The sequence below is a fragment of the Camponotus vicinus genome, unplaced genomic scaffold (genome assembly GCF_025532165.1).
Source record: "Camponotus vicinus isolate PSW18456_S1 unplaced genomic scaffold, iyCamVici1.0 SCAF_5, whole genome shotgun sequence".
NCBI lineage: Eukaryota > Metazoa > Arthropoda > Insecta > Hymenoptera > Formicidae > Camponotus > Camponotus vicinus.
Window position 1 is genome coordinate 1,518,247 of NW_028141977.1, and position 11,110 is coordinate 1,529,356.

At 29.8% G+C, this 11,110-nt stretch overlaps 1 protein-coding gene and 1 long non-coding RNA gene across 6 annotated transcripts in view; both read left to right on the top strand.

Moving 5' to 3' along the window:
- The first annotated feature begins 3,109 nt into the window (after positions 1-3,109).
- LOC145971603 (uncharacterized) lies at positions 3,110-4,196 on the top strand. Its single transcript, XR_014438902.1, has 3 exons — positions 3,110-3,183; positions 3,880-3,947; positions 4,032-4,196. It is a non-coding gene; the product is annotated as an uncharacterized LOC145971603 (long non-coding RNA).
- Positions 4,197-7,387: 3,191 nt separating this feature from the next.
- The window catches only part of LOC145972449 (FH1/FH2 domain-containing protein 3-like), a 166,640-nt gene continuing 162,917 nt past the window's right edge, over positions 7,388-11,110 (top strand). For 2 of the 5 annotated variants that reach the window (XM_083101072.1, XM_083101073.1), the window contains exon 1: positions 7,407-7,757. In XM_083101072.1, the coding sequence (XP_082957198.1) occupies positions 7,737-7,757 (21 nt within the window). In that variant the 5' untranslated portion in view covers positions 7,407-7,736. Of the gene's footprint in view, positions 7,758-11,110 lie in introns of all 5 variants that reach the window. The other 3 variants (XM_083101076.1, XM_083101075.1, XM_083101074.1) reach the window with 3 other exon arrangements.

The window sequence follows — 11,110 nt, forward strand, 5'->3', positions numbered from 1 at the left end:
TGTTTATTTTCATAGTATTTGCTACGAAATGCAAGCAATATTTGGCAGTGCGAAGGCTGTAGACTTCTTCGTGCTTCAACGTCTGTACGTTTCATCAAAATTTATCCGTTCCGTTCTCCGGTGCCAGTCAGAGCAAGATCGTCCTGCCGTTCCGGGTGCTTCTTCTTTTTCCGTCGGATTGCCAGTTTTCACACAATTTCCTCAACCTCCCACTTCGCCCCACTACCGCGAGTGTCTATAAAAGGTCGCCAAGCGATGGTGGGCAAAGATATTTGGTCGGCCTAGCCCGGAGCTCACCAAGTAATTTGAGATTGGCCCCTTCCCTGCATGTTCTTCTCATCGTCTTCTGCACTCTTCACCACCCTCCCTCTTTGAATGCGTAGCTCGCTCTGGTGGAGAATTCCAGGTGTCAGAGAAAAGAGGTGGCACATCGTCGGACCAAACTCGAAAATAGCTCTCTCATCTGCCCCTCTTTCCTGCCGATCTCTTTCAAGCGTAGCAGACACATCTTCGTTTTTTCTTCCTTGAAATCTCTCTTCGTTTTCCTCAATTAAATTTTCGAAAAATGTATGATATTAGAGAAGCAATCGTTATTCTTCTTGTAAAATAATTCTATTATATATTTATATATATATATGTTTCTTGCGCAAGCAAATTTATTAAGTTTAAAGAGATTCTTCTTTTTTGCGTTTACGTAACCATTTGTTAATTGCATTTTATTATGATTGTTTTATTTATTTGTTTACTAATTAATTGTTAACCATAGAACGTGAATTTTAAAGCACCTTCTTTTGCATGAAGAAAGCAAAACGTGTTCTATAAATAAAAGATAGTAAATTTTCTTTGGATTTTTTGATAGACATTTTTATATATTCTACATAATTAAGAATTATTTCATATATAATTTTATATATGTATTTATAAACTATTTGTTTCCTAAAATAAACAGTAAATCTAATTTGGTCTTTACTCTGATCTATTTACTCTGATCTATTAATACTTCTTGTCTATCTTTTTTCTTTCTCTTAATGTCACTGTTCAATCACCTATGACATAATGTTTGGATTAATTTATGAATTTATTTTTATAAATATATGTGTACACATTCATTTCGCTAAAACTTGCTTTCAGAATAATACAATAATTTCGATTTTGCAATTTTTTTTTACCGCATCATGTTTAATGGGAGATTCGACTTGGGATTGATCCGGATTAATTAGATCATACCGTTTATCTTGTTTACGGAGAAAAAGATCATGTAATAGTAAAATAAGAAAAAATAACTCGAAAAAATATCTCGTAAATTGGATCTTTATGAAAATACTTAACTATACTAATAGTATTTTACAAGGGTTGTGATGTTTTTCTGCTTATATATTTCGGAGATTAAAGATTTCTGTCATTTACACATGTGTTTATAATACTTTTCTAAGGATCAGAATAAATATTCTCGCTAATAAATTTATTTTTCTTTTAATTAAAACCTTAAATTTTAATATTAAATTAATATTTCAATACTTTAATTATTAATGTATTATAGTTTATATAAAAGCATCTTAAGTTCATAGTACGGATTGCGCCTCTTATTAGTCAACATTAACTAATAAAGTCACATAATAGTATACAAGAGAGAAATGATAAAATTTATATTTCTTATATTTATAGTTTTACTTAAAAACCAATAATGAGTCATTGAATTAGGGCGCTGCTCTAATTTTCTAAATTTAACTCCTTCCGACTCTTGTTTAGTTGAATTTCTATGCACTATATCGAAAGATCTTGACTTTCTAACTATTATATACAAAACCAATCAAAACTAATCAATTGTTTGGTGAACTCTGTAAAGTGAAATTTATACATTTTAACAATTGACACTTAAATCGTTGTGAATATAAGAGATATAATTGTATTTCTCTTAATATTTCGGCTATATTATTATTAATTTTGAAAAACTTATTCTATTTAAAAGTATAATATTTATATGTCTATGCTTTTATATAAAAAGGAAATATTATTTAAATTATATTTATAACACTTTTACAAGTTTTAATAAATCATAAAAAGTCTACATATAATTCTTTTATTTATTATCTAAATATCGATGCACAATAAATAACATGCAAAGCAGAGAAGATTTTTTGAGAGTTTGTTGCAATTTATTAATATCTCGTCCTCTTTTCATATTATAATATGATTTTCAGCTGTTTCTTGCAATTCTGCACCTGTCATATGCATATCGCTCTATAATTATAGAGCACATTGGTTTAAGATTTAGGAAGAGGCCAAAACAGGTGGCTTTTTGAGTGGAAGAAATTTCTTACTAATGATAAAGTTGCTAAATTTATCACAAAGTGTATTTACGAAAAAGAAAAGAGAAATTAAATGTGATTATATGCTCTATTTTAACATTCTTTTATCTATATTTTATGATTATAAAAATAAATTTATTATGAAAGATAAATGATAAATTTATTATGAACATTGATTATTAGGAATCATTAATTATTATTGCAATATATTTTTTATGTAACGTTTAATTAATAATATACAATGTTAAATCCTTATGATTATCAAAATAACGCTTGGATTGTTCAGAATTCAGGTCATCGGCGAATACTAACTTGTCTGTCGTATAACAATGGCTCCTGAAAATAGTTCTGTGACGATAAACGTGATCTGCGCCGCTTTTAAGATGTAAATCGAGCTGTCATGTTAAATAAACTTTATGCGTTAATACATAATCTACAATTTTGATCTCAATTTGCATATAACTGTGTTGAATATAATATAATCGAGCTCATAAATGCATAATCTTTTATTACATAAAATTACTGTATTAATCTTATGCTTGTCAAAATTGCGCAATGTGCTCCTTATTTAAATATTGAATACCTTTGCTTTATAAAATTAGTAATGAAAGGTGATTGTTAATTTCCTTTATTAATCTTCCTTATTTTCTGTCTTTTATTATTAAAGATAAAATGATACACCTTTTTATAAAAAGTCAATTTATCGATTAAGGTATTCTCGCGCACGATTCACGATGTCATGTTGACTCACCATCCAAAAATCACCACAAAAACTCAGACCAAAGCTTTTCGTTATTACTGCAGAAACTCAGGATGACTAAGTCACTCTATTCCTGTCTGAAGAATACTCTTCTATATTCACTGAGAAAGTGGGGTAAGTCATATAAAATATCAACTCTTCGTTAGTCACGTGTTAATCTCACAATGATTTTCTATTTTCATTTTAGTATGTCCTACAGTGGGGATATAAATGTGAACACTTTCGAAATCCAAAAATAATCGCGTGCAATGATCCATAAACTTATCCATAGATTTGCTTTACATCGCATTCTCTAATAGGCTACACACAATTTTTAAATTTTTGTTACAATATTAATCTTATTATATATAACAACGCACACTGATATCATAAATAAATATTAGAATACATAGTTCTATATAATAAAAATTCTTCTTAATACAATAGAAGTTTTAAATAAGAAAGAAATCTAAATAAGGAAAAATCTATTATTATTATTATTGATATTACTTAAAAAATAGAAAAATTTCTATACGTAAATTAATAGTAAATATAATTAATAAATTGTGTTTTCTGTGATGTATCCATAAAATAAACTTTATCATAACATATTTTCTTATTTATCTTTTTTAATTATAATATAGGGAAGGGTTCATTAAAGTGATAATAAAATCAATTTTTATAAATTTGAAAGATATATGTATATGTTTTATCACAAACGTATATAGTTTAAGAAATTAAATAATGTTAAAATTTTATACAAAATTAGTGTAAAAAAGAAACATCTTATTGATAAAAAATATCTGATATCTTTTTATTGTTGTAATATAGATGTATATGCGCATATTTATATTGAGAACAAAATATTTTCGGATTTAGTCATGCAAGAGCAAAGCTAGGTAATCCGTTAGCTGCTTTTGTGATTTTATCTTACATTGCTTTCTGTTCTAAATTAATTACTAACATCGAGCATGTGATTGCAGCTAACTCGCGAGGATGAAGATTATGCGGAATCTATCAACGTCGTTGCAAATACGGATCTAGGTAACGAGTTTAAACCTGACATTTCTCTCGTTTTATCCAGCAGGGATTCAATCACGTCAAAATAATACATGACGATATTAGCATAACATACAAAATGTACTAGATTCACCGATTCCTTTTTGAAATATATTACAGGTCAAACTGAAAAAGAATGTCAACGTTAAAATGCGATTAGTTTTGATGTTACAAGTAAGGATTAAGAATATTGGTTAATCATAATCAGGAAATTGTCGACTTATAAATTGTAAGTAAATTACCAAATATTTATATCGAGATTCATTTAAAATAAACTTAATTTGAATCATCAAATCTACAATTGTTGTAAATCTCGTTAAAATAATATTATAATTATACATATATAACTTATATTAATAATTAAAATAAAACAGTTTTAAAAGATGATGCAATACTTTACAGCAACAGTTGAAATGTTCTGGAAAAATAATTAATAATATATTATAATATTATAATAAATAAAACACAATATTAAATCAGTACCACTAAAAAAATAAATGATGCAGTTATAGATTTTGATATTGAATTATTTATTGTGTCATATTATCTGTACACAAAAATATATTTTTTTATTTTGTGTTTAATTTATTTAATCTTTTTGCTTCTCTATTTAATATATTCTCTCTCTCTCTCTCTCTTTATATATATATATATATATATATATATATATATATATATATATATATATACACACACACATATGTTGTATAATAAAAATAAATAATTAAAAATATTTAAAATTCTCTACAAGTATGTAAATAATATAAATATGTATTACTATTTAATCATAAGATGAATTAAAAATGTATGATTTATCATGTCGCAGCAACATCGTTATTTTTATTGATATTTAGATCAGGTTTCAGCTTTTGGGAGCTTTCGGGGATATTCTTGTAGCGCCATCAACTTAGAAAGCTCTCAACTCGGACATCAAAGATTGTCTCAGTCTCTCCATGGATAACTTTGCGTTAAATTTCTTTACAGTACTTATCATTTGACCATGAAATCTGCCAAGATAATGTCATTCTAATGCTTCACGTGTGTTGGCAGCACAAAGTCTAGCGAATTGCTCTACGATTGAATATTAATATAAAATATTAATTTTTAAAATATTATATATATTAAATATTAAATATAATATTATATATTAAATATTATATATAAAATATATTAAATAATCCACATTATCTAATCAAATATCTCTTTAATATTTAATCAAATACATAAAGTATATATGAGGTAAAATCAACTATTAATTTTTATATTTTTTCATTCTTCTTGTCATCAGCAAATTAATAACTGATAATTTTGTATAATATTACTTAAACTTTATGTAAATAAACATAATTTTACGTGCACAATTTTAAAAATATAATTATATTCTTTATCTTTATTCTTAAAACAAGATTTGATAAAAGAAATAGCTCTGGTTTATGGAAATATTATGAAAACTTATTCTTTGTACTCTTTAATATAAAGTTTTATTAAGGAAGAAATTATTTTCGTTTGATTAAGGAATCTGTTGAAACGTACTTAATGTTGTAGAATATTATAATATATAAAATGTATGATATTAATAAAGAATATATAATTTTATTAAATCTGTCAATATATCAAAGTATTTTCAAAGCAAATGCTAACAATATAAAAAAAGAGAAAAATATATATTTTATTTATTAAATTTAATTATATACTTTTCTTATAAGTTAATTTTTTTAGGTATAGGTTTTTAAAATATATATTATTTAATATAATATCACATAAACTAATATAACATTACAAAGAAAAAGAGATTATCGAATATAAATTGTTTCTGTATTTTTATTTTGATAAAAAAATAATGAAATTTTAATTTTCTTAAAATATTTTACCTTTCTTTGGCGATGCTTTTAAAGTTAATGCAGATAATAAAATAATAAAAAATAAATTTTTTCATGTAAACAAATGCTTGTGAAACAAGAAGGATTATGGGATTATTTTTTGAATTCACAGAGGAATCTTCACAGTTAATTTGTCCAAATTGGAATCTGTCAACATTCTAACGTCAACTCGGTAAAACTTTCCGAGCTCTTTGCGGATCACGTTAAGTCTCTTATCCTTGTCCTTCTGCATCCCTCCAATTGTAACAGTGCAAATCCTGTTTGAAGATACCTCGCTCACGATTTCTTAGAAGGGGTTCTCTCTTTTGAGAAGTTCTGTAGATCTTCACATGAAGAGACCATCCTATTGCACGAGAGAGGATCCAACCAGTGGAAACAGTCTTGCGGCAACGTTGTTCTCATTTCCTGAACAAAGACGACCGTAGTTCCGCGAGTGGTTTGTTCTACCTCTGTGTGTGTGTGAGAGAACTGCTTCCTTTGAGAACATCGAGGGAGTTTGAGAGCTCTCGGAGATCCGATGATTAAAGCTGTAAGTTCTGAATAGTCCGATCTCTTGTCTCTGTGTGAAACTTGTCGAATTTTTACATAACATAAATAATTATCTGATAATCAATAACCATATACAAAATAAAAATATTTGAAGGAGATGTAAGATATTTAAAAAAAAGAGCACAAGATTAATAAAACAAAAATTTTTCAAAGCTGAAAATAATAAATTAGTATCGAAAATAATCGGTAATATATAATTTCTAAAATCAGAGAAATTCTTTTTATCAATTAAACTTAAATATTTAAATATTTAAACATAAAATAACTAATACAAATATAAATATTTAATAAACATAAAACGTTTAAATTCTAAATTGTGATAGTGTGTACATAACTTTATAATTAATATAATTAGAAAAAGCGTATGAAGAATTAATAATTATCAAATTAAATAAAAAATAAAATATTTTTATAATTTTGAATTTGTTTATTTCCACCAAGAAAAATCGAACTCAAAGAAAGAGACAACGTTTAACATTTCAATTTACTCTCCTGTCATTATTTTGTCGACTACGGTGACATTTTTATTGACCACTCGTGTCATACCGCGATCTCGTTTCCGTCCGAGCGGAAACGCATGTACTCGCACGCGGGATTTATCCTCTCGTCCCTAGTCTCTCCCCACAAACTTATATCTTCCTCGCAGCCGGTGAAGCAGAAGACGTAGCAGAAACGGATGGAGAGCGAGACAGAGAAGGTACAAAGCTATTCTTAAAATAGGGTTCGAGTGAGCGCCGCGAGTGCGACAAGGAAACGGTTCATATAAGCACCAGGCCAGCAGAAGGGAAGTCGAGAAGAAGAAAGAAGAGGAAACGCAGAGAGACTAAGAAGAAAAGGAGAAAGAGAGCGAGAGAAAAAGAGAACAAGAGGGACTGTGGCGTGCCTCGCGGGTCGCCGGCTCTTCAGGGTCCGAGCTTCGTCCGAAACGAAGCGCCTTCGCTTCACTCGCCACTTTTCTCTCCTGTGAGATCGCGCAGAAGCTTTCCTCGAAACGATCGATCTTTTTCTAATCCGTGGCCTTGATACCCGTAACCTCCTCTTCTCCTCAACGTCTTATCCCAGTGGGACGATTGGTGCCGGTGAATCGTGTGACGGTGCTGTGGCTACTCCTGTACTTGATGGTGATTCGTGAAGCTGACTGTAAAAAGCTTTTCTGGAGACCTGTTTCCTTCTTTTGAGATTTCTTCGGAGCACTGGATCATGGCATCGTACAGGAGCTACGTAAGTTCTTTACATGTTAATTTAATCTGATCATCTTGAAATTCTTTAATTCAAACGTCAATTCATTTATTTTTCACGCAGATTTGCTAGCAATATTATAGGCAAATGTGCACTAAAAGTTGCGAATTTTCTGCCTCTAGTATTTTTATCCTTCATCCATCACGCGAAAAAATATCCACATGTTTCTATATTGATATGACGCGATGACACATCGAAATGGATGTTCAATTAAATTTAATCGATGAAATCGATATTTTCGCTCAACTCAAATTGCCCATCATTTTCATGTTTATAATATGAGAAAAATTAATAAAGTAAATGTACTGGAAAGTGTATTTAGTAGGGAGTATATTTAGAAGAATATTATTTATTATGGTAAATAATAGTAGAGGTTTGATTTATTAATTATATAAAAAATTTTAGTTTAAATAAAAATAATTCATTTACATAGACTAGATTAATAATTAAAAATTATTAAAATGTTAATTATTGAAAGAGAAATTATTGAAAGATTTAATTAATTTTAAAATAGAATATTATTAGAAAAAATATATAAAAGTAATTAAAATTATTCAAGAAAAGATTTTATTAGAGTATATTATTTAAAATTTCCATTCGATGCTTGCCCACGTGCTTCAAATTACGCATTGAAGATATCGGCTGAAATAACAAGATTTGTATTTAACAAGATTTGTATTGAAATTTGCAAAGCAATATTTTTCTCTCATGTTGCCGCAAAAAATATCTAAGTTATTATTGAAAATGATTTTAATTTGTGATACTAACGTAATTGTGTTTTAGCGTAATTTATCATTCGGATAAATTTATATATAGGCGCAATATATTAGCATTATATAAGACATTGCTTTGGATTTTAATATCTTTTAATGCTAGTGATTTACGATATTATTATTACATATTATTTTATCGTTTATTATATTATTATTACGATATTATTATATCGCTTTTAAAAGGAAATTTTTAAATTAAAATAAATATTAATAATAAATAAAAATAATTTTGATTTAAAATAAAATTGCACATATTTTGAATAAGTTTTTTAAATGTAACAATATAATAAGCCATAACATAATAATAACAACAATGAGTTACACAACAGACCAATATATAAAAATAAGTCAAGATAAGTTAATAATAAAATACTTGATAGATAATTTTAATTTACTTGCGATTATTAAAACTTTTATACTAATTTAATGTGACCAATATATGTTCGTACGTCATAAGTATAAATTGACATAAATTGATTTAAACTCTGCACATGTTGCGTTTCAATGTGTTGCGTGTATCAATAGTGTATTCAGATATATATTGTCGCTATTTGCCTTTCTTATACATGTGATATAATTTTACCTGAGCGTTTATGGCATCTAGTAAGGCGATTAATTCTCGGTCTCGCGGACCTGGCGTACTTAACGAACGTGTACAGTGTAAATGAGTGTTTTAAGCATACCGAATATTCAAAGGGCACCTTTGCTGTTGGTTCTGGTCGTTGGACCTCGCGTATAATTTGAGTGCTAGCTCCGCTTTCGTCGCAATTATGCAATGTAAATGAAGTCCATTAACTTTATCGTTTAAAGGTCCAGGTCGCATGCTCGCTTATTCCTTCTGTGGACCAATCTGGATGTTTGAAAGATACCGCTAAATCGAAAGGCTCTTTCAATAGCGATAACGTGAGCGCATTCTTCTTTGTCGAGAAGCGATTCGCACGCGCGTCTCGCGTGTTCATACTTAATAAATTATCACCAGGCTTACGATGCGATATTCTTTTATTGTGCTAGTCGTTGGTTGCACCGGTTTACACTTCCATGCCTTGAGTTTTTCACTTTTAGTTTAAAACTGCAACCGGAGCGGCGCGATGCCGTACTGTTTCCAACGCGAATACTGTAGATCTCGCAAGCTCGTAATTAAATTCGCCCCTTTATCACGAATGTTTCGTTAGAATTGTACCGGCTTGACTATGCCACGTTGCATGGTGGAGAATTTAACATGGAGAAAATGAAATTCTACAAAACGACGACCATATTTAGAAACATACTTAATATACACATTTGTGGGGATATTTAATTATTTAGATCGAATTATTACTAAGTTTAAGCAAAATATCTAATTTCTTTTTTCAAAAAATTATTATGTAAATTATTTACTAAGCAAAAAATGTAAATAGCATTTCTAAAATATTTCGAAATTTCCACATAAAATAAAATAAGCATGTTTTTGGTATCTATGAAGAGTTTTCAAATTAAAACAGTGAGTAAAAGTATGTTACTTGTTTAAAAAAATATAAATTTAAAATAAAAGTTTTCGAAGTGACACATTTTTTGAAATTAATCGATCGATGAGTCTCCTTATTGTAATACAAAAATAAGGTGCCGCGCATTCAGTAGATACAGTCTGACTTGCGTCAGACTAGGGTCGCTGCGGGCCATAAAAGATCGATCACGACTCGCCGGGAAGCGCAGCACAGCCGGGATGTGGCTCGATCGTTTATCGAAGGAGGTCGAAGCGATCGTTAGTGACTTCCAAGTACGAATCCCTGGCTGCATGCCTCTCAGAAACATTTTCGTGCATCGGAGCACCGCGGGTCGTCCCGGCGCGACGCGACGCGACGCGACGCGGCCAGCAAAATTAGCCGGGTCTTTCCCAGACGGCGTCCGCCCGCGCCCCCCGTCTTCGTATATTCGTGTATAAAGCTTTCTTCTCCGCCTCGATATATACGTCCGTGATCGGCGCTGGAAGCGATGTACCGGGTGTCGAATTTCAAAGCCGGCACCGAGTTGCGTTGGATAGATTTGTCTTAAGAATGATTCGCGTCAAGCTTGATACAGTGTACGTCAAGACTCCCTGCCGAAAAACTCCTGAAAGGTCTCTTCAGCCTGCATGAAGTTTACCGTCGTTGAGCAATAAGGATTTTTGTACGCGACCTGGATGCAAGATATACCCCTAGGCCGTCTTCCTCTCGGGCTCTTTCAGATGACTGGTGCTTGGTAGAACGCGCGAACGGAAGTACACGTTGTGTGATGTGTATCACGTAAGACAGGAAATTTGTAGGCTCTTCCTGAATTACTCTTGCTGTCGAAAGCGAATATATTGTAAAACAGAATGGCTTAATATGATAATTATATTTTCTAATTTAGAATAACAAAAATAAAAAATATAAATAATTGCGCGCATTTTTTAAAATTAAGAATGAAGAAGTAAATTAATTAAACGATGATTTGAGAACTAGAGAGTTAAAATTAAAAGATTTTTTATTATTGCTTTTTTAACATATGAAAAATTTATTCTTATTTTATTTTACATATTATTTTCTTTTAAATTTATTTTATTAA